At 47.1% G+C, this 25529-nt stretch overlaps 1 protein-coding gene across 1 annotated transcript; it reads left to right on the forward strand.

Moving 5' to 3' along the window:
• Nucleotides 1–321: 321 nt before the first annotated feature.
• On the forward strand, nucleotides 322–21230 carry ube2r2 (ubiquitin-conjugating enzyme E2R 2; the record flags this gene model as incomplete). The annotated part of the gene is made up of 6 exons (XM_079582116.1): nucleotides 322–828; nucleotides 2285–2471; nucleotides 18027–18113; nucleotides 18176–18273; nucleotides 20070–20204; nucleotides 20981–21230. The coding sequence occupies exons 2-6, from the start codon at nucleotides 2295–2297 to the stop codon at nucleotides 21228–21230; spliced, it is 747 nt and encodes a 248-aa protein (XP_079438242.1). The 5' UTR covers nucleotides 322–828; nucleotides 2285–2294.
• Nucleotides 21231–25529: the final 4299 nt, after the last annotated feature.

Genomic DNA, 25529 nt, shown 5'->3' on the forward strand with positions numbered 1-25529 from the left:
TGCGCAGTGAGTGAGTGGATCTGAGTTACGGTGACACCGTAAAAGGCTTTAATTGTGTGTAATCACTATTTATCTTTCATTAAAATGCCTTCCAAAATATGATATACTTGAATCAATGCATAATTTTATTTGACAAAAATATGCTTCTGTAATTTATATAATTGTATTTACACTCGGGAACACACCACAATTTTGTTTTCTTTAAAAACGACGTAAAATAAATAAAATAATACTAATTTTAAAAAAATTGTGACAAACAATCTGGGCAGCACTAGAGCGCGCACGTCACGTCCAGAACGTACGCGCTTTTACGTACACAGACACGCGCAGTGGTAGCCGGAAGCGTCGACGGAGAAAAATAAATTCCAACAAACGGTCTGAATTTAGTTTAAACTTGCGCGTTTCTCTTCTAAAACCCTCCACTTGAACAACATTACACTCCTCTGCTGCGTCAGCGCCACTGAACACGCCGGACAGAGCTGTTTCTGCCGCAACTTCCTCTGCGACTGCAGCCTCCTCCGAGTGCAACAAACGTAAACAACAACAGCTGTGTCCGAGGGAACTGGGACAACCAGGCCGAACCGGGACAAACCAGGATAAACCAAGATAACCAGGTCGTACAGGGACCAACCAGGACAAAGCGGGACAAACCAGCCCCAGCATGCCCCAGCTCCGACACTGATCCGCGGCCTGAACAGAACCAGCACCGACCCCCGAGTCTGCACTGTCCCCGTGTCCCAGCTCCGAGCGCCCAGGCCCGGCCAGACATGAACCAGTGACCCCCAACCAGCCCGGGGACAGAGAGTACACACACACACACACACGGAGGTACGACACCAAGGCTTTTATCTGCGAAAAACATCTGGATGTGATTCATGTAAGGCCTTCTGCAGGAAAATAATACAAATCAGTCATTTTAGTCAAAGTTGAAGACTTGGGTGTTTAAACGATTTTCATCTACTTAGAAGAATGGGGATTTTACAATATAATGTGTGATATCCTTTTAAACAGTAGGTTGCATCACAACATTCTAAAGAGCCCATAGTTTAAAATTGAGGTGGCGGTAACTATGGTAACTGTGGTAACTGCAGAACTGCAGATATTTTCCTCTTAGTTTTGGTGAATGTTCAGTCATTAGTGGAAGAATCCATATGAAACAAAAACTGTTTCAAAGTTCATTATGTCCTCTGTTAGCATATGAACACATATGGCCACATATGTCCAATTATTTTCTCTGTAAAGTGGAAACAATAATTGAAAACATGAGCGTGAGGTTGGCCAATAGGAAGGACTTTGTTTTGAGATTACTTACAAAAAGTGTATTTCTCCCATAGAGTTGTATCGGCTCCTGCCCTCCACCAGACATTATGACATCAACCTTAAAAAAAGTGCAAATTACTTCAAAAACTGGAGGTGGGCAACAAGATAATAGTTGTTTGGGAGATATAAAAAAAAAAAAACAGTATATCGCCTGAAACTGTCCAGAAACTAAAAAGTAGCAAAATCTGCTGCTGCTAACTGTTAGGTAGGTAAGTGTTTTATACTGCAGTTTTGCAGCACAAAGTAATCGAAATGAATATTCTTGCCAGGATGTTTTTGCATATTTTTCATGGTTTGCATAACAACGATAGGGCTTCATCATTGTTATCAAAAATGCCCCCCAAAATATTGATATATTAATATATATAAAATGAATGTATATACATTCTTTTTTTTTTTTAGATAATATTTGTACTTGATTCGTTTCATAATTGGAGTTTGCGAATACAAGCAGTTGAAATAAGTTTCCTTGGCAGGGTGGCTGGGCGCACCCTTAGAGATAGCGGGAGGAACTCAGTCACTCGGGAGGAGCTCGGAGTCATTCATTTAGAAAAAACAAACAATCAGATTAATCACACTTTGGAAATTTGATTAAGTTATACTTTATTAATCTCCGTAGGAAAATTCGTTCTCAGCATTTGACCCATCTTTAATGCCGCAGGGACGACCTGTAGGAGCAGAGGGCAGCCAGTGTAGGCAAGTTTAAACAAAACTGTAAAAAAGTGAAATAAAATAAATGAAGAATTGTCTAGAGAAGAATACTGGAATTAACAAACTATGAAAAGATGCCACAAACACCATAGTGTGAACATATTTTGAATATATGAAGTTATTTAGCGTATATTGCAGAATTGTAGATGGAAAATGTTAGCATAGGGTTCTGTGTCGGGCTGTTCAGCTCCAGTCTCAGTCACATGCTGCAGGAGGCTGGGAGGGCATCTGCTTTACTCTGTGTGTGCTGCAGGTCCGGAGACATGGCGCAGCAGGCCACGCCCTCCTCGCAGAAGGCGCTGATGGTGGAGCTCAAGTCGTTACAGGAGCAACCGGTGGAGGGCTTTAGGATCACCCTGGTGGAGGAGTCCGACCTCTACAACTGGGAGGTGGCCATCTTCGGACCACCCAACACGCTGTACGAGGGCGGCTACTTCAAGGTACTCACTACACGCAGTACGAGAGCGGCTACTGTAAGGTACTCATTACATGCTTTACGAGAGCAGCTACATCAAGGTACTCACTACACGCTGTGAGGGCGGCTACTGTAAGGTACTCACTACACGCTGTGAGAGCGGCTACTGTAAGGTACTCGCTACACGCTGTGAGAGCGGCTACTGTAAGGTACTCACTACACGCTGTGAGAGCGGCTACTGTAAGGTAATCACTACACGCTGTGAGGGCGGTTACTGTAAGGTACTCACTACACGCTGTGAGGGCGGTTACTGTAAGGTACTCACTACACGCAGTACGAGAGCGGGTACTGTAAGGTACTCACTACACGCTGTGAGGGCGACTACTGTAAGGTACTCACTACAGCGTACAGCGTACGTCTCGTACAGCGTACGTCTCGTACGTCTCGTACAGCGTACGTCTCGTACAGCGTACAGCATACGTCTCGTACAGCGTACAGCATACATCTCGTACAGCGTACAGCGTACGTAGCGTACAGCGTACGTCTCGTACAGCGTACAGCATACGTCTCGTACAGCGTACATCTCATACAGCGTACGTCTCGTACAGCGTACGTCTCGTACAGCGTACGTCTCGTACAGCGTACAGCATACATCTCGTACAGCGTACAGCGTACGTAGCGTACAGCGTACGTCTCGTACAGCGTACAGCATACGTCTCGTACAGCGTACAGCATACATCTCGTACAGCGTACGTCTCGTACAGGGTACGTCTCGTACAGCGTACGTCTCGTACAGCGTACGTCTCGTACAGCGTACGTATCGTACAGCATACATATCGTACAGCGTACGTCTCGTACAGCGAACGTCTCGTACAGCGTACGTCTCGTACAGCGTACGTCTCGTACAGCGTACGTCTCGTACAGCGTACATATGGTACAGCGTACATCTCGTACAGCGTACATCTCGTACAGCGTACTTCTCGTACAGCGTACATATCGTACAGCGTACATATCGTACAGCGTACGTCTCGTACAGCGTACATATCGTACAGCGTACGTCTCGTACAGCGTACGTCTCGTACAGCGTACGTCTCGTACAGCGTACGTAGCGTACAGCGTACGTCTCGTACAGCGTACGTCTCGTACAGCGTACGTCTCGTACAGCGTACGTCTCGTACAGCGTACATATCGTACAGCGTACGTCTCGTACAGCGTACATATCGTACAGCGTACGTCTCGTACAGCGTACGTCTCGTACAGCGTACATATCGTACAGCGTACGTCTCGTACAGCGAACGTCTCGTACAGCGTACGTCTCGTACAGCGTACGTCTCGTACAGCGTACGTCTCGTACAGCGTACATATGGTACAGCGTACATATGGTACAGCGTACATCTCGTACAGCGTACATCTCGTACAGCGTACTTCTCGTACAGCGTACATATCGTACAGCGTACATATCGTACAGCGTACGTCTCGTACAGCGTACATATCGTACAGCGTACGTCTCGTACAGCGTACGTCTCGTACAGCGTACGTCTCGTACAGCGTACGTAGCGTACAGCGTACGTCTCGTACAGCGTACGTCTCGTACAGCGTACGTCTCGTACAGCGTACATATCGTACAGCGTACGTCTCGTACAGCGTACATATCGTACAGCGTACGTCTCGTACAGCGTACGTCTCGTACAGCGTACATATCGTACAGCGTACGTCTCGTACAGCGTACATATCGTACAGCGTACGTCTCGTACAGCGCACGTCTCGTACAGCGTACGTCTCGTACAGCGTACATCTCGTACAGCGTACGTAGCGTACAGCGTACGTCTCGTACAGCGTACGTCTCGTACAGCGTACGTCTCGTACAGCGTACGTCTCGTACAGCGTACAGCATACATCTCGTACAGCGTACAGCGTACGTAGCGTACAGCGTACGTCTCGTACAGCGTACAGCATACGTCTCGTACAGCGTACAGCGTACGTAGCGTACAGCGTACGTCTCGTACAGCGTACAGCATACGTCTCGTACAGCGTACAGCGTACGTAGCGTACAGCGTACGTCTCGTACAGCATACATCTCGTACAGCGTACGTCTCGTACAGCGTACGTCTCGTACAGCGTACATCTCGTACAGCGTACGTCTCGTACAGCATACATCTCGTACAGCGTACGTCTCGTACAGCGTACATATCGTACAGCGTACGTCTCGTACAGCGTACGTCTCGTACAGCGTACGTCTCGTACAGCATACATATCGTACAGCGTACGTCTCGTACGTCTCGTACAGCGTACGTCTCGTACAGCGTACAGCATACGTCTCGTACAGCGTACAGCATACATCTCGTACAGCGTACAGCGTACGTAGCGTACAGCGTACGTCTCGTACAGCGTACAGCATACGTCTCGTACAGCGTACATCTCATACAGCGTACGTCTCGTACAGCGTACGTCTCGTACAGCGTACGTCTCGTACAGCGTACAGCATACATCTCGTACAGCGTACGTAGCGTACAGCGTACGTCTCGTACAGCGTACAGCATACGTCTCGTACAGCGTACAGCGTACGTCTCGTACAGCGTACGTCTCGTACAGCGTACGTCTCGTACAGCGTACGTCTCGTACAGCGTACGTCTCGTACAGCGTACGTATCGTACAGCGTACGTCTCGTACAGCGTACGTCTCGTACAGCGTACGTCTCGTACAGCGTACGTCTCGTACAGCGTACGTCTCGTACAGCGTACGTCTCGTACAGCGTACATCTCGTACAGCGTACATCTCGTACAGCGTACATCTCGTACAGCGTACTTCTCGTACAGCGTACGTATCGTACAGCGTACGTAGCGTACAGCGTACGTCTCGTACAGCGTACGTCTCGTACAGCGTACGTCTCGTACAGCATACATCTCGTACAGCGTACAGCGTACGTAGCGTACAGCGTACGTCTCGTACAGCGTACAGCATACGTCTCGTACAGCGTACGTAGCGTACAGCGTACGTCTCGTACAGCGTACAGCATACGTCTCGTACAGCGTACAGCGTACGTAGCGTACAGCGTACGTCTCGTACAGCATACATCTCGTACAGCGTACGTCTCGTACAGCGTACGTCTCGTACAGCGTACATCTCGTACAGCGTACGTCTCGTACAGCATACATCTCGTACAGCGTACGTCTCGTACAGCGTACATATCGTACAGCGTACGTCTCGTACAGCGTACGTCTCGTACAGCGTACGTCTCGTACAGCATACATATCGTACAGCGTACGTCTCGTACGTCTCGTACAGCGTACGTCTCGTACAGCGTACAGCATACGTCTCGTACAGCGTACAGCATACATCTCGTACAGCGTACAGCGTACGTAGCGTACAGCGTACGTCTCGTACAGCGTACAGCATACGTCTCGTACAGCGTACATCTCATACAGCGTACGTCTCGTACAGCGTACGTCTCGTACAGCGTACATATCGTACAGCGTACGTCTCGTACAGCGTACATCTCATACAGCGTACGTCTCGTACAGCGTACGTCTCGTACAGCGTACGTATCGTACAGCGTACGTCTCGTACAGCGTACGTCTCGTACAGCGTACGTCTCGTACAGCGTACGTCTCGTACAGCGTACGTCTCGTACAGCGTACGTCTCGTACAGCGTACATATCGTACAGCGTACGTCTCGTACAGCGTACATATCGTACAGCGTACGTCTCGTACAGCGCACGTCTCGTACAGCGTACGTCTCGTACAGCGTACATCTCGTACAGCGTACGTAGCGTACAGCGTACGTCTCGTACAGCGTACGTCTCGTACAGCGTACGTCTCGTACAGCGTACAGCATACATCTCGTACAGCGTACGTAGCGTACAGCGTACGTCTCGTACAGCGTACAGCATACGTTTCGTACAGCGTACAGCGTACGTAGCGTACAGCGTACGTCTCGTACAGCGTACAGCATACGTCTCGTACAGCGTACAGCGTACGTAGCGTACAGCGTACGTCTCGTACAGCATACATCTCGTACAGCGTACGTCTCGTACAGCGTACGTCCCGTACAGCGTACATCTCGTACAGCGTACGTCTCGTACAGCGTACGTCTCGTACAGCATACATCTCGTACAGCGTACGTCTCGTACAGCGTACATATCGTACAGCGTACGTCTCGTACAGCGTACGTCTCGTACAGCGTACGTCTCGTACAGCATACATATCGTACAGCGTACGTCTCGTACAGCATACATATCGTACAGCATACATATCGTACAGCGTACATCTCGTACAGCGTACATCTCGTACAGCGTACGTCTCGTACAGCATACATCTCGTACAGCGTACGTCTCGTACAGCGTACATATCGTACAGCGTACGTCTCGTACAGCGTACGTCTCGTACAGCGTACGTCTCGTACAGCATACATATCGTACAGCGTACGTCTCGTACGTCTCGTACAGCGTACGTCTCGTACAGCGTACAGCATACGTCTCGTACAGCGTACAGCATACATCTCGTACAGCGTACAGCGTACGTAGCGTACAGCGTACGTCTCGTACAGCGTACAGCATACGTCTCGTACAGCGTACATCTCATACAGCGTACGTCTCGTACAGCGTACGTCTCGTACAGCGTACGTCTCGTACAGCGTACGTCTCGTACAGCGTACAGCATACATCTCGTACAGCGTACGTAGCGTACAGCGTACGTCTCGTACAGCGTACAGCATACGTCTCGTACAGCGTACAGCGTACGTCTCGTACAGCGTACAGCGTACGTCTCGTACAGCGTACGTCTCGTACAGCGTACGTCTCGTACAGCGTACGTCTCGTACAGCGTACGTCTCGTACAGCGTACATATCGTACAGCGTACATATCGTACAGCGAACGTCTCGTACAGCGTACGTCTCGTACAGCGTAAGTCTCGTACAGCGTACGTCTCGTACAGCGTACGTCTCGTACAGCGTACATATTGTACAGCGTACATCTCGTACAGCGTACATCTCGTACAGCGTACGTCTCGTACAGCGTACGTCTCGTACAGCGTACGTCTCGTACAGCGCACGTCTCGTACAGCGTACGTCTCGTACAGCGTACGTCTCGTACAGCGTACGTCTCGTACAGCGTACGTCTCGTACAGCATACATATCGTACAGCGTACATATCGTACAGCGTACGTCTCGTACAGCGAACGTCTCGTACAGCGTACGTCTCGTACAGCGTACGTCTCGTACAGCGTACGTCTCGTACAGCGTACGTCTCGTACAGCGTACATATGGTACAGCGTACATCTCGTACAGCGTACATCTCGTACAGCGTACTTCTCGTACAGCGTACATATCGTACAGCGTACGTAGCGTACAGCGTACGTCTCGTACAGCGTACGTCTCGTACAGCGTACGTCTCGTACAGCGTACAGCATACATCTCGTACAGCGTACAGCGTACGTCTCGTACAGCGTACAGCATACGTCTCGTACAGCGTACGTAGCGTACAGCGTACGTCTCGTACAGCGTACAGCATACGTCTCGTACAGCGTACAGCGTACGTAGCGTACAGCGTACGTCTCGTACAGCATACATCTCGTACAGCGTACGTCTCGTACAGCGTACGTCTCGTACAGCGTACATCTCGTACAGCGTACGTCTCGTACAGCATACATCTCGTACAGCGTACGTCTCGTACAGCGTACATATCGTACAGCGTACGTCTCGTACAGCGTACGTCTCGTACAGCGTACGTCTCGTACAGCATACATATCGTACAGCGTACGTCTCGTACGTCTCGTACAGCGTACGTCTCGTACAGCGTACAGCATACGTCTCGTACAGCGTACAGCATACATCTCGTACAGCGTACAGCGTACGTAGTAGGGATGGCCGATATATCGGCGCCGCCGATATTATCGGCCGATATTTGTCCTTTTTTCTCATATCGGTATCGGTCCGATATGGGAAAATATCGGCCGATATTTTTTTTTTCTTTGAATTATTTACTACACCGTAATGTCATAGCGCACCTGAAAGCAGCAGCGGTGTAGATGGGCTGCACTGACCTGACTGGGGCAACAATTTATTCAAATTATCTCAAATAAACAGTGGCTCCTAAAAATAAAGAACCTCCAGCATAAATTCACACGTCTCCAAAAGAAAGTATGTTTTTACTAAGTTTAAACAAAGTGGAGCGGACACTTGGACACCACAGAGATGCAGAGCCACAAGTTACTGCTGCAACAAACTGGACTAAAACTGCCTCCATGGACATTATTCTGAGTCAGGATTAACAGGAATCATTTTCTGATGGATTATTTGTCGCTACATCTGAGGTGAGTGTTGCAAAAGTTTCTCCGTCCTGACGCCAGATTTATAACTTTGTTTGTTAGCGCTAGCATAGCTGCTAACAGGCTAAAGCTACAACACGTAAACATGACCTTTCTGTCATCATATAGGTCTCACTACAGTGATGATAATGTCTGTATTGACGTTTACTCTGCCCACTTTTGTCATGTTAATGTCCTGTGAAAACGAGGCGTTATGTCATGTCGCATTTTCGCGCATATTTAATTAGACGCATTTGCGATCGTTCGCGCATTTATCATTGAAAACAAAGCAGATCAAAGCTCATGCTAATCTTGTAAATCTACTATTTGCTTTTTGCCAGTTCTAAACCAACTCTAAATATTCAGTCTGGCCTCATAAGTTCATATAAGGTGCTTCAAAGCTTCATACAGAGCAGTGTGTCCTTTATCAGATTTGTTTAAAGTTAAAACATGTAGCTTAAACAACATGGTAGGCTACATATTTTAATAAAAAATACAATCAATAGTAGCCTAGCATATTCCCAGTGTCAGTGTTTCCCATTAATAGAGGACATGGGTGAAAGTATAATAATAAGTAGGTCTGAGTAAATATTTAGCCAAAAACAAAATGACATTTCACTCCAACATTGCATTTGGTCTTTTTAATATTTTTCTAATAAAAAGGATTGTTTCATCCTGGTGTGTGAGATGTGTCCCAGGCATAAGCATAAGACATTCCAATAATGGAACAATTTACAAACTTTACCACATTTGAGTAAGCCTTTCTATTGATTTTTAACGTTGAAATAAATATCGGCAAATATCGGATATCGGCCACACCAGTGAGGCAAATATCGGATATCGGTATCGGCAGAAAATTTTCATATCGGACCATCCCTAGTACGTAGCGTACAGCGTACGTCTCGTACAGCGTACAGCATACGTCTCGTACAGCGTACATCTCATACAGCGTACGTCTCGTACAGCGTACGTCTCGTACAGCGTACATATCGTACAGCGTACGTCTCGTACAGCGTACGTCTCGTACAGCGTACGTCTCGTACAGCGTACGTCTCGTACAGCGTACGTCTCGTACAGCGTACGTCTCGTACAGCGTACGTCTCGTACAGCGTACGTCTCGTACAGCGTACATATTGTACAGCGTACATCTCGTACAGCGTACATCTCGTACAGCGTACGTCTCGTACAGCGTACGTCTCGTACAGCGTACATATCGTACAGCGTACGTCTCGTACAGCGCACGTCTCGTACAGCGTACGTCTCGTACAGCGTACATCTCGTACAGCGTACGTAGCGTACAGCGTACGTCTCGTACAGCGTACGTCTCGTACAGCGTACGTCTCGTACAGCGTACAGCATACATCTCGTACAGCGTACAGCGTACAGCGTACGTAGCGTACAGCGTACGTCTCGTACAGCGTACAGCATACGTCTCGTACAGCGTACAGCGTACGTAGCGTACAGCGTACGTCTCGTACAGCGTACAGCATACGTCTCGTACAGCGTACAGCGTACGTAGCGTACAGCGTACGTCTCGTACAGCATACATCTCGTACAGCGTACGTCTCGTACAGCGTACGTCCCGTACAGCGTACATCTCGTACAGCGTACGTCTCGTACAGCGTACGTCTCGTACAGCATACATCTCGTACAGCGTACGTCTCGTACAGCGTACATATCGTACAGCGTACGTCTCGTACAGCGTACGTCTCGTACAGTGTACGTCTCGTACAGCATACATATCGTACAGCGTACGTCTCGTACAGCATACATATCGTACAGCATACATATCGTACAGCGTACGTCTCGTACAGCGAACGTCTCGTACAGCATACATATCGTACAGCGTACGTCTCGTACAGCGTACGTCTCGTACAGCGTACATCTTGTACAGCGTACGTAGCGTACGTCTCGTACAGCGTACTTCTCGTACAGCGTACGTAGCGTACAGCGTACGTCTCGTACAGCGTACAGCATACGTCTCGTACAGCGTACGTAGCGTACAGCGTACGTCTCGTACAGCGTACATCTCGTACAGCGTACGTCTCGTACAGCGTACGTCTCGTACAGCGTACGTCTCGTACAGCGTACGTCTCGTACAGCGTACGTCTCGTACAGCGTACGTCTCGTACAGCATACATATCGTACAGCGTACGTCTCGTACGTCTCGTACAGCGTACGTCTCGTACAGCGTACAGCATACGTCTCGTACAGCGTACAGCATACATCTCGTACAGCGTACGTAGCGTACAGCGTACGTCTCGTACAGCGTACAGCATACGTCTCGTACAGCGTACATCTCATACAGCGTACGTCTCGTACAGCGTACGTCTCGTACAGCGTACATATCGTACAGCGTACGTCTCGTACAGCGTACGTCTCGTACAGCGTACGTCTCGTACAGCGTACGTCTCGTACAGCGTACGTCTCGTACAGCGTACGTCTCGTACAGCGTACGTCTCGTACAGCGTACATATCGTACAGCGTACGTCTCGTACAGCGCACGTCTCGTACAGCGTACGTCTCGTACAGCGTACATCTCGTACAGCGTACGTAGCGTACAGCGTACGTCTCGTACAGCGTACGTCTCGTACAGCGTACAGCATACATCTCGTACAGCGTACAGCGTACGTAGCGTACAGCGTACGTCTCGTACAGCGTACAGCATACGTCTCGTACAGCGTACAGCGTACGTAGCGTACAGCGTACGTCTCGTACAGCGTACAGCATACGTCTCGTACAGCGTACAGCGTACGTAGCGTACAGCGTACGTCTCGTACAGCATACATCTCGTACAGCGTACGTCTCGTACAGCGTACGTCCCGTACAGCGTACATCTCGTACAGCGTACGTCTCGTACAGCGTACGTCTCGTACAGCGTACGTCTCGTACAGCGTACGTCTCGTACAGCGTACATATCGTACAGCGTACGTCTCGTACAGCGTACGTCTCGTACAGCGTACGTCTCGTACAGCATACATATCGTACAGCGTACGTCTCGTACAGCATACATATCGTACAGCATACATATCGTACAGCGTACGTCTCGTACAGCGAACGTCTCGTACAGCGTACGTCTCGTACAGCGTACGTCTCGTACAGCGTACGTCTCGTACAGCGTACATATCGTACAGCGTACATCTCGTACAGCGTACATCTCGTACAGCGTACTTCTCGTACAGCGTACATATCGTACAGCGTACGTCTCGTACAGCGTACGTCTCGTACAGCATACATATCGTACAGCGTACGTCTCGTACAGCGTACGTCTCGTACAGCGTACATCTTGTACAGCGTACGTAGCGTACGTCTCGTACAGCGTACTTCTCGTACAGCGTACGTCTCGTACAGCGTACTTCTCGTACAGCGTACATATCGTACAGCGTACGTCTCGTACAGCGTACGTCTCGTACAGCATACATATCGTACAGCGTACGTCTCGTACAGCGTACGTCTCGTACAGCGTACATCTTGTACAGCGTACGTAGCGTACGTCTCGTACAGCGTATGTCTCGTACAGCGTATGTCTCGTACAGCGTACGTCTCGTACAGCGTACGTCTCGTACAGCGTACGTCTCGTACAGCGTACGTCTCGTACAGCGTACGTCTCGTACAGCGTACGTCTCGTACAGCGTACGTAGCGTACAGCGTACGTCTCGTACAGCGTACGTCTCGTACAGCGTACGTCTCGTACAGCGTACGTCTCGTACAGCGTCTCGTACAGCGTCTCGTACAGCGTACGTAGCGTACAGCGTACGTCTCGTACAGCGTACGTCTCGTACAGCGTACGTCTCGTACAGCGTACGTAGCGTACAGCGTACGTAGCGTACAGCGTACGTCTCGTACAGCGTACGTCTCGTACAGCGTACGTCTCGTACAGCGTACAGCATACATCTCGTACAGCGTACAGCGTACGTAGCGTACAGCGTACGTCTCGTACAGCGTACAGCATACGTCTCGTACAGCGTACAGCATACATCTCGTACAGCGTACGTCTCGTACAGCGTACGTCTCGTACAGCGTACATCTCGTACAGCGTACGTCTCGTACAGCATACATCTCGTACAGCGTACGTCTCGTACAGCATACATATCGTACAGCGTACGTCTCGTACAGCGTACGTCTCGTACAGCATACATATCGTACAGCGTACGTCTCGTACAGCGTACGTCTCGTACAGCGTACGTCTCGTACAGCATACATCTCGTACAGCGTACGTCTCGTACAGCATACATATCGTACAGCGTACGTCTCGTACAGCGTACGTCTCGTACAGCATACATATCGTACAGCGTACGTCTCGTACAGCGTACGTCTCGTACAGCGTACGTCTCGTACAGCATACATATCGTACAGCGTACGTAGCGTACAGCGTACATCTCGTACAGCGTACGTAGCGTACAGCGTACATCTCGTACAGCGTACGTAGCGTACGTCTCGTACAGCGTACGTCTCGTACAGCGTACGTCTCGTACAGCGTACGTCTCGTACAGCGTACGTCTCGTACAGCGTACGTCTCGTAGCTCATTTCCTGCAGAACAGCTCTTTCACTGCAGTGTTTTATCAAACTTGTGAGAGACTCTGTTTCAGACCTGCACCCTGCTGGCCAGCCCTCACACCTGCAAAAGTAAACTGAGCAGCGTGGCCTGATGACATCATCACACAGCGCTGTTTGTTTTTATGTCAGGCAAAAGCATGAGCCGTGGCATATGAAATGCGAAGGGAAAATAATCCCAGCGCCATGAAATAATGCAAGTCTGCTTTGCAAAAAATAAATAAATAAATTGAAAAAAAAGAAGAAAAAAAAAACGTTCTTTTTCGATTATGCTAATTTTGTAATCGTTTAGTGTAATAATCGAAATTGTAATTGAATTTCGATTAATTGCACAGCCCTACTCCATGATATGCAGGTGGGAATCGAACCTGCTGCGCCACCGTTTATTTGCCAAATTCTGCTGGCATGCTTGTTCCAGAGGGCATACCTCTACTGGATATTTGGGTATTTCACAGTTTAATCGAGTGGTAGAGTTGGCTAATCAAGCCAGAATTAGAAACAACACATGACTCAATGAAAGGCAGGGACTGAAAAGTGTGCTCCACCAAACGGTTGAGGAAACCATTAAAGGGTTTCAGCGAGACTACAAGTGTGACTATAATGTGCAGATATTTTGGTCGACTCCTAAACTAAATCAAAAGTAAAAGAAGGCAATAAAAAGGTGAACTTCAGTGAGACAGATGGAAGGAGTCTGTTCTCTCACATGGACAAAGCACAGACAAACACGAAGCACAGTGTCATCATTATACAGTATATGCTCGTATCCAATCGGAGGCTAGGCCTGTCACGCTAACAAATTTGAAGTTCGATATATTGAGGCGGGAAAGTATCACGATAAGCGATATTATTGACTAATAATACTGGATACTGTTAACTCTTGAACTTCAACTTTTGTTCTTAAGGTGCATAATCACATCCTAAAATACCACACAAGCTACAGTAAACATGAAATATAATGTAGCTCAATTTGCTTCAGTTAGAAATCAAAGTTTTACAAAGAAGAAACGGGAAGGGAATGCTAATGCTGTCTGCTGTACAGACCATAAATATCAAGCCCAAAAATGTATCGTTTATCCGTTTTTTATTGAACAATAAGTCGATATAGTAATTATCGTGACAGCCCTATCGGAGGCATGCAAAATAAGTGTATATGAAGTATTTATCAACTAAATTAAAATATGTGCCAGAATGAACTTTGGTTTGTGTAACCAAGTGTAAGACAGAACTGTTTCTGTGCATGCAGCTGATTAACGACTGTTTTGAAGAGCAGCTATCGAGGATGTTTCGAGGCATGACTGTCCAGAAAAGGCCATTCTTCCACTTGTTGTGAAAAGCTCTGAATGTCCAAAAGAAACAGTTGGCTGGGTGGTCAGTTAACCGCTGTGATGGAGCAGCTGCAGTCATTGAATCAATCATGCTCAAATCAACTCGTTAAAAAGCAATTCATTTGATTCCAGCAAATCTATATGTCTGACATATATTGACATTGATCGACTTTATTTTCCTCATAATTTCAGTTAAAATACAAACTTTATGATTCAAACCAACCTTTTTTAGAGACAAGGGCTACTTTAAGTTGTTCAAGGGCTACCAGTATGGCAAATTCATGCTTTTAAACAAATACTGATTCTCAACACAAATAACTGTTTTTAACATATATATATATATATATATATATATATATATATATATATATATATATATATATATATATATATATATATATATATATATATATATATATATATAACTGAAGTGGCTATATATGGATATACAGAAATCCTACCAATGGCTAGACAGAGCAGGACTAAAGGACAGCACAGAGGCTCATCATGGCTGCACAGGAGCAGGCCTTGAGCACCAGAGCAATAGAGGCCCAGATCTACCACACCAGACAAGACCCCAGGTGTAGACTGTGCAAAGAGGCCAATGAGACAATCCAGCTTTACATAACTGCAGGGTGTAAGATGCTGCAGGTGTAAGAACATAACTGCAGGGTGTAAGATGCTGCAGGTGTAAGAACATAACTGCAGGGTGTAAGAACATAACTGCAGGGTGTAAGAACATAACTGCAGGGTGTAAGAACATAACTGCAGGTGTAAGAACATAACTGCAGGGTGTAAGAGGCTGCAGGTGTAAGAACATAACTGCAGGGTGTAAGATGCTGCAGGTGTAAGAACATAACTGCAGGGTGTAAGATGCTGGCAGGGAAAGCTTACATGGAGCGCCATAACCAAGTGGCTGGTATAGTGTACAGGAACATCTGTGCAGAGTATGGGCTGGAAACCCCAAGGTCAAAGTGGGAAACACCTCCAAAGGTGGTGGAGAATGACCGAGCCAAGATCCTGTGGGACTTCCAGATACAGACGGACAGAATGGTAATGAACCAACCGGACATTGTGGTGGTGACAAAGAGCAGAGGAGCCATTGTGGTCGACATAGCAATACCAAGACTTCAACATCTGGAAAAAGGAACACGAGAAACTAGAGAAATACCAGGGGCTCAGAGAAGAGCTGGAGAAAACCTGGAGGGTGAAGGCATCAGTGGTGTCCGTGGTCGTTGGGGCACTCGGGGCAGTGACCCCCAAACTGGAGGAGTGGCTCCAGCAGATCCCAGGAAATACATCAGACATCTCGGTCCAGAAAAGTGCACTTCTAGGAACAGCAAAGATACTGAACCCTCAAGCTCCCAGGCCGACGGTAGAGGACCCGAGCTTGGAGGAAAAAGAGACCGCCCGCGAAGGGTGAGGAAGAGTTTTTTACATTTATGTATTTGAAAAGTCTCGTGAGCTACGGTGGGCTGCAGTAACATGCTTGTTTATAGGATGTTACTGCAGAGCTAAGTAACTCATGCCCCTAGAGGCCATAAGCGCCACTGAAGGTGTCGTACCACACTGTGTTTTTTTACTCATTAATTGTCCGTGAGAGCAAATACTACGCTGATCATCCATACAGCTTTAGCTTTGTCCGTTATTCTGTTAGCTTCTTCTTCGTGATTCCATTAGTGTGTATTGGTGCTCCGACCCCGAGGCAGGAAAGTTGCAATTTTGGTTTTCTGGCTAGTGACACCAGGGGGAGATGAACGACCCCCCTATCACCCCATTAACACTTGTATTACCCCCAGAGGGAGTGCGGAAATGATTTATTAAGGTAAACAAGTTACGTACTTCTTTAAATTTTCTCAGTCTTACACATTTTTACTAAAAATCTCCCCTTTGTGGCTAATCTTTTTATTTATTCAATGTCCACTTTTAAATCTATTTCCAAATGGGTTTGGTTTCAAATCTTACGGGGAAAATGCGCAGATTGTTTGCACTTTAACTTGCTGCTGTAGAAACCACTGTGGAAACATGAGAGGTAGAAGCTGGAGACATTGACCCATATTTCAAACTGTTTCAGTAGCTTCAGCAGTGTCCCCATCGACCTGCAACCAGCGCTCATCCTCCTCCACACTCACATTAGAAGCTACATTATTAATAGATTGAAAGATTTTGTAAGGATGTTTGAAACATTATCCAGGTGTCCAAGTGTAGTGTGTGCAGCGGGTGGTATTTTTAGACAGACAGATATAACTCAGAGGAGCGCGAGCTGCCTCTGCATCAGACACAGGCATGAACTTTATGCACCTTTTCCAAATGCTTTTCTGAATCATTTCATGAGACTTAAAGTGCATTTGACGGTTGTCAAGTTTTTGTAATTCTTTTTGATTTGGTGGAATAATACCTGTGTTACAGTTTTACACCCATAAAATATCAGCTTGTGGAGAAAGTCTGATTAAAAAGTCCAAACTTTGGTTGAATGCACCTAATTTAGTTTCTTTTTAATATGTTATGGTGAAGTTGGTTCCATGCAGCAGCTATAAGCTCCTCCTTCACGTGCGCAGCATGTAAAGTGTAAACAAAGCAGCCACCATGACGTAAACAAACTACAGCCGTGGCAATTAGCTCTAGCCTACTAGCTTCTCTGCATTACCAGCGCGGTCCTCCATTCATTACACTGAGACCTTTTTAAATGTCAGAGCTCAACATTTGTTCTTATGGTTGGTCCTTAGTATGTCACATTTTGCCCCAGGTTTGCTAATGTTTGTGGGAGAGAGACAGTTTACAGTTTATTTGGACAAATGATCCCACTGACTAAAATGGCTTATCATTAACAATTCACAGTTTCATTCTACGTCACTTCTGGCCTCTGTGGCCAAGAATTTTTTTTTTTTTTTTTTTTAAATACATACAGTATATATATATTTTTTGGACAAATTCAGGAAAATGTTTGAACATAAATCTTGAATATAATTGTTTTAACTAGGTTTTGGTGAAATGGGTTGTCTAATCTGTCATATGCACTTTAAATTGGCAGCTTTTTCACACTTATGTGAATCGCTGCAGGTGAAAACATGATCAGTTTAGAACATCTTTGTTTTAATGTCATGAGTAAAAACTGACTAAACTCTCCCTTTCCGATGTTTATTTATGACAACACTCTGTAATCCAAATATGGTCATTTCCTTTGTGGAAGACGCAAGCTCCCATTGTTAATTTCGGCCATTTTTACTCTTAAAACATGTTATTTTTATATGAAAACATCAAATGACAGAAAATTGCCATACCTTTTCCCCCATATTTCTGTCAATAGACACATTGATATCTCAGTGTTTCTGATATCCCAGGGTCATGCACATGATGTCCCAGTGATGTGAAGTTCTCTCTCTTCTCTGTCCAAAGGCTCACATTAAGTTCCCAGTGGATTACCCCTACTCGCCCCCGACCTTCCGCTTCCTCACCAAGATGTGGCACCCCAACATCTACGAGGTACTCTCTCCCTCTCTGTTGCTGCTCATGTCAAAGTCACTGACTTTCCCTTGTTCCCCCAGAATGGAGACGTGTGCATCTCCATCCTGCATCCCCCTGTGGACGACCCCCAGAGCGGAGAGCTGCCATCGGAGCGCTGGAACCCCACGCAAAACGTCAGGTACTCCCTAACTCCACATCTACCACCCTGCCCCATCAGGTACATCAGGTACTCCCTAACACCACCCGTAACCCCTGTCCCATCAGGTACTCCCTAACACCACCCGTAACCCCTGTCCCATCAGGTACTCCCTCTCTGTCCACAGCTGAGCATCTTTTATCACGTAAAACAATTTTGCGATCTTGAAGTACCACCAGTGTAGTACATCAAGATCTACAAAGGACTAGGCTGTATTGTGAATTATCATCAGCTCCATAATAATAAATCAAAAAGGTGAAAAAAATGTGTTTTTTGTTAAACTGCCGTTCTTATTTTATAAAATCAAAGAATTCATTATAAAAAAATACATTATATATATATTAATAATATGGTCAGGGAAGGAAGACCAATACCATTAGGTCCTTGTCCCTGAAATGTCTGTGGACAGTCTGTGAAGTCCAAACCCTTTCTGTGACCATATTGTGAAAGCTCACTGAGAAGGTGTCAAAAGTGTAAAGCAGTAATCAAAGCTAAAGGCAGCCCTTATGGAGAATTCATAAATGAAAACCTACAGTGAGAAATAAAAGCAAAAACACTCCATATAAAAAAGAGTTTCCAAACGTTTGACGGGTACTAGAGATGCGCCCGTGGATTTGGTCGGGTCGGGTCCCTCAAAATTACGGCAAACTTGGGGTGCGGGTGGGTCGGGTCACAAAGCGCACTGTTTTTTTTGTCCTTATATCGTTGGCTTACTACATACAGTGCATTCTTATCCATAAATGCCACACAAAGTCGACTGTGTTTAGATGAATGTTTAGTTTGAAGGGGTAAACGTGTCAGAACATGTTTTGTTTAGATGTCACCTGACCTATCGCTTCTGTTTGACTTTGATCACCTCTACAAAAGCGTCACAATAGCCGTGCCCGAGCACATAATGACACGTACATGTGATGAAAGTAATGCATCAACAAGAAGCAAGGTAAAACTAAGATCAAAGACACAGCATCTTACTGACCTGAGGAGAGCAACTTCTTAGCGTCAGGTAAAGCTGCTCCACTTCAGTCCAAACTCCATTTACTTTGACAGACAGAGTCGTCCATGACGTGGTGAAAGTAAAGCCTCATGATAGTTTCTGCTCCTTGTTTCCTGATAAGTCCATAAGTGATTTCAAAGGTTCCTCAGCAGCACAAGTGCTAATTCTCCTGTAAACTCTCCGTCACGTGACGCGCTCCCGTTTGAGTGATAGCCACATGCAGCAGTTTTTTAATGTGTGCGGGTCGGGTCGGCAAACTGAGAGGCTTCGGGTTGGTGGGCCAACTTTATTCCCCAGAGCCTCTGTCTTTAAAACTGCTGTAACATGCAAAGAGCGCACTGCTCCCAAAAGTGTGCGGAGCGCAAACTTCAGTTTAACATGTTTTAATGACGTCTACATCGGAGAAAGGTTTCTTTTGTTTTTACCGAGGCCACTCAGAATGAAGCTTCTGTAGCCTTCACTTGCACATTTACTGCTCCTTCATATTTTAAAAAAAACTTTCTACAGCTCGATATTGCTCCTGTGATAACGCTGGGTTAATAACAATGAAAAAGAACCAGTCTGGTTTTTGTAAGGTACATTTTACAAATCTCATATACAAATGAGGGCCGGACCTTGATTGACTGGCCCCGGGAGGGCCGAGTCTACAGTGAAGATCCCACCCTCATGCCCTTTTAAGGAACATGCTCGGTCAGAGCTGGGGAGGGATGTGGTCATTATGGCAAACGGGGAGGAGTGAGCAGATGATGTCCATGTGTGTGACATGTTGGTGTGTTGTGTCCAGGACGATCCTGCTCAGTGTGATCTCACTCCTGAACGAACCCAACACCTTTTCTCCGGCGAACGTCGACGCCTCCGTCATGTTCAGGAAGTGGCGAGACAGCAAAGGCAAGGAGAAGGAGTACGCAGAAATCATCAGGTAAAAGTACTACCACTGCTGCTACTACATATACAACTACAAATACTACTGCAGTAAACAGAAGTAATCATCAGGTAAAAATACTACTACTCAGAGGTGGGAGACTCGCGTCAAATGACTGAACTCGAGTCAGTCGATGAGCAATTTTCAGGACTTGAGACTTGCGTGACCAATGCTCAAAAAGACTGGACTTGACTTAGACTTGCTCGTTGTGACTTGAGACTTAACTTAGACTTGAGGTCGATGACTCTCCATGAGGTGTAACATTAAATTTATTGATTGATGATATTGATTTGATTGATTGAGTTCAATTGTTGAAAGAGCAGGATTCATTGTGTATGTTGTGCCTATGTTTACATATGGTAATTAGCCACATGCTTTTTCGATTTCCCAACACAGTGAGTCTAATCAATGCAGCGGGAAAAGGCAGGAGGAAAATGTGTGTTTCTTTGGATGCAATGAACGTTTTCTACAGTGAGTGAAGAGATGAAGATTCATAGACTTCATAAGGATAGGAAAACATTAGAAACGATTGGTTTCTAATGACTTGCATTTATGACTTACTCCCACATCTGCTGCTACTACTAATACAAATACTACTGCATTAAATGGAAAGAGGAGTATGCTGAAATCATCAAGTAAAACTACTCTTCCTGGGACAAAAGGTATTGGTATTAGTATTTGTTCCAGTATTGGCTCTGATATCCGATACCAGTATTGGATTGCTCTGGACAGTGTTTAACTCAGCGGGTCATTCTGCCTCTGGTGTTCCACAGGAAGCAGGTACTGGCCACGGCAGCAGATGCAGACCGCGACGGCGTAAAGGTGCCGCGGACTCTGGCGGAGTACTGCATCCAGACCCGCGTGCCGTCACAGGACTCCAGCTCCGACCTGCTGTATGACGACCTCTACGACGACATGGAGGAGAGCGAGGAGGAGGACAGCGAGGGGGAGGAGGGGGGAGGGGCCTACGGGGGAGGGCGGGTCTACCAGGACCAGGACGACTCCGGCAACGAGGACTCATGATGGGGGAGAAGAGAGGGGAGGGGGAAGAAGGGAGGAGAGGAGTTAGAGGGTGAGGGCGGGTCTACCAGGACGACAGGCAACGAGGGAGGGGTAGAGAAGTGAGAGGGGAGGCCTACTTACTTTAGATTACGGAGATACGTTCAAGCCGAAGGCAAAAGATGTGTAAGAACCGTGTTAAACGCCTGCTGCTGGTTGCGTGAACATTTGGGTGTCACTAGCACCTGTCGCTGGAACATTTCGGGGTCACTAGCACCTGTCGCGTGAACATTTGGGGGTCACTAGCACCTGTCGCGTGAACATTTGGGGGTCGCTAGCACCCGTTGCGTGAACATTTGGGGGTCACTAGCACCTGTCGCGTGAACATTTGGGGTTCACTAGCACCTGTCGCGTAAACATTGGGGGTCGCTAGCACCTGTCGCGTGAACATTTGGGGGTCACTAGCACCTGTCGCGTGAACATTTGGGGTTCACTAGCACCTGTCGCGTGAACATTTGGGGGTCACTAGTACCCGTCGCGTGAACATTTGGGGTTCACTAGCACCTGTCGCGTAAACATTGGGGGTTCACTAGCACCCGTCGCGTGAACATTTGGGGGTCACTAGTACCCGTCGCGTAAACATTTGGGGGTCGCTAGCACCTGTCGCGTAAACATTGGGGGTCACTAGCACCTGTTGTGTGAACATTGGGGGTTCACTAGCACCCGTCGCGTGAACATTTGGGGTCGCTAGCACCTGTCGCGTGAACATTTGGGGGTCACTAGCACCTGTTGTGTGAACATTCGGGGGTCACTAGCACCTGTCGCTTAAACATTGGGGGTTCACTAGCACCTGTCGGGTGAACATTTGGGGGTCACTAGCACCTGTCGCGTAAACATTGGGGGTCGCTAGCACCCGTCGGGTGAACATTTGGGGGTCGCTAGCACCTGTCGCGTAAACATTGGGGGTCGCTAGCACCCGTCGGGTGAACATTTGGGGGTCGCTAGCACCCGTCGGGTGAACATTTGGGGGTCGCTAGCACCTGTCGCGTAAACATTGGGGGTCGCTAGCACCTGTTGTGTGAACATTCGGGGGTCACTAGCACCTGTCGCGTAAACATTTGGGGGTCGCTAGCACCTGTTGTGTGAACATTCGGGGGTCACTAGCACCCGTCGCGTGAACATTTGGGAGTCACTAGCACCTGTTGTGTGAACATTCGGGGGTCACTAGCACCTGTCGCGTAAACATTTGGGGGTCGCTAGCACCTGTTGTGTGAACATTCGGGGGTCACTAGCACCCGTCGCGTGAACATTTGGGGGTCACTAGCACCTGTTGTGTGAACATTCGGGGGTCACTAGCACCTGTCGCGTAAACATTGGGGGTCGCTAGCACCTGTCGCTGGAACGTTTGGGGGTCACTAGCACCTGTTGTGTGAACATTCGGGGGTCACTAGCACCTGTCGCGTAAACATTTGGGGTTCACTAGCACCTGTCGCGTGAACATTTGGGGGTCACTAGCACCTGTCGCGTGAACATTTGGGGGTCGCTAGCACCTGTGTGAACATTCGGGGGTCACTAGCACCCGTCGCGTGAACATTTGGGGGTCACTAGCACCTGTCGTGTGAACATTTAGGGTTCAGTAGCACCTGTCGGGTGAACATTTGGGGGTCACTAGCACCTGTCGCATTAACATTTAGGGTTCAGTAGCACCTGTCGCGTAAACATTGGGGGTCGCTAGCACCTGTCACGTGAACATTTGGGGGTCACTAGCACCTGTCACGTGAACATTCGGGGGTCACTAGCACCTGTCGCGTGAACATTTGGGGGTCACTAGTACCCGTCGCGTGAACATTTGGGGGTCACTAGCACCCGTCGGGTGAACATTTGGGGTCACTAGCACCCGTCGGGTGAACATTTGGGGGTCACTAGCACCCGTCGGGTGAACATTTGGGGGTCACTAGTACCCGTCGGGTGAACATTTGGGTGTGTTAGTGAGTAGTGAGTGGTAGTGAGGAGCACGACTGAATTGTAAAATGGCTCATCCTGCGTTTGGCCCAGACATGATACACATGCCAGTCACACATTGGCCCTGCTCGTCTCCCTGGGCACCGCGGGTGTTTGCACCTGATCGTGCCTTTGCCTTCAGCGTGAACGTACCTTTGTGATGTCAGAGCAGAAAACATTTAAACAAATACCACCTGCCGCTGTGCCCGTGTTCAAAGCACTTGGCCCTTCCTCTCCGTGGTAAAGTGGGCGGTGTTTGAGCTGTTTGTGGAGAACTGTCTGTGTGAACTTACTGACACAGCTGAAATATCGGACTGTGGTTTCTCCGTTTGGACTTTTCTCTTTTTCAAAGGGTCACAAACTTTTGCCTCCAACGCTGCTCTCTCTTCATTTCACTGTTTTAATGTGTCCTTGTCCCGGGTTCCAGCTGATGCTCTGGGTCGGACTGTGCTCCTCCAGAGGCGGTTTACTTTTCTGCAGACAATGTTCAACTTCAACCCAACTGTGATTGTTCCTCGAGACATTTGGAGGATGCAGAAATAGGTTGCGTTCACAATGATATTACAACATTCTAAACACTCTAAATGGAACTGGTGCAGTGAAAAATTCTATGGTTTATTGTTAGTATTTCTGTAACAACTGGACCTAACCACAAGAAAAAAACTGCCCTGAAGTTCAGTACTAAGGTCACATTTACACCCTTATGACTGTCTCATAAAGACGTCCAAACGATGAAAGGACTTTCAGCCACAAGATGAATCTGGCTGGTTTGTGAATCCAATCACTTCCAAATAATGATCAGAGATATTATTTGGACATTTTCTGTTCGGACACTTCTTTCCAAAACCATGTCTCTCCTAATCAGCCATGAGTCATTGATTAATCTCTCATTATGTGCATTTTCTTAGGTGTTTAGTCAGATATAGAGTATACCTAGTATTTGGAGAAAAATGTGACATTGCAAAAAAAATGTGTTAAAACTCGTGCGTAAAGGTCTCAATTATCTTCTTGTCAATATTAAGGCTCAGATTTCGCCATAAAAATGTAAATTGAAGCTTCTTATTTGAACTACCTCAATTTTAACGTAATGTTTAAGAAACACAGTAGGCGAGCAGGGCAATATTCAGCTGTTCACACTTTCTGTCCTTCGCAGATTTATCCAAGTCAATGCAGCTCCAATGTGAGAGAAGGAGAGCCTGTTGGTCTGAGCAGTGCTGCTTTTGGGCTCTGGACTTTCATTGCCACTTGATTTTCAATCCGGCAAAGAAAATTCTGCAAATAATTGATCATTGTAACCTCTGGCGTCAACGCAACCTATTTTGCTTCTTTATTGCACACATGAGATGTCACTGGAACCTGCTCAGAATAGTCATAATTTGGTCTAACCAAGTGGCCCATTTAAGCCCGGTCTATGGCCCACTTCCGGCCCACAGCCTCCAGCCAAGAGCCCGGTGTTAAGCTCCAGTTGTTTGTTTGTGTTCTCCTAGTGTGACTGTTTCCAATGCAGCGCCAGGACATTTTCAAAGATGATTCTGAAATGTTCTGAGAGACTCCTCGATCAGAAACTGTGCTCCGCTGCGATGGTGGATGGACAGACCACCTTCTGCACTTGAGACACTTCGTTCTGAGGAAAGACGTTGCAGAGGCATTTTCAAACGTGTGGGTTTGCGTTTCAGCGTTAACAGTGTTGTGTGCTTTGGGGATTTGTCAAAAAAAATGCACAATAGTGGATCTGAAGCTAATCACTCGTTTTCTCACGTCATCGACAAACCCTTCGGAATTAAAGCCTGTTTTAACTTTGTCACAAATGTAAAAAATGCAAAGCCACCTTTTAAGTTTCCAGTCGTTTCACAGAGAGGCGGCTACACAGGCTTTTCAAACAAAAACCTCTGCTGTCTCTCCACTAATGTTTTCAAAGAGTAAGACGTGGAAATGGTCAAGTTCTTCCATTTTACTGCCCACTCTGAGGATAATCTGTGCTTAAGCCAGGTCCAAGTCAGACCTGAATATGAAAACACATCGATATTTGCCCCAGATAAAGGCTTTAATTTCTCTGAGTCTCTAGAGAATCTGTAAAACATGAATTGAAGAACCGTCCCCGAGTCGGAGTGAGTTACATCAGTTTAAAGTTTAAGATGCAGCAAAACATGTTTGTCTTTCTGTTGTTGGATCATAAAGTTTGTTTGAAATACAAGCGTTTGGGATGTCGTCATTTCTCAGAGCCAGGAGCAGGAGCCGCCGGGATGGTCCTGGGTTCCCCGAGGAGTCAGGGCATTGAAAACCTTTACAAATGATAACATTTTACAAACAAATGTTTCATAA

This window comes from Gobius niger, assembly GCF_951799975.1.
Source record: "Gobius niger genome assembly, chromosome: 24".
NCBI lineage: Eukaryota > Metazoa > Chordata > Actinopteri > Gobiiformes > Gobiidae > Gobius > Gobius niger.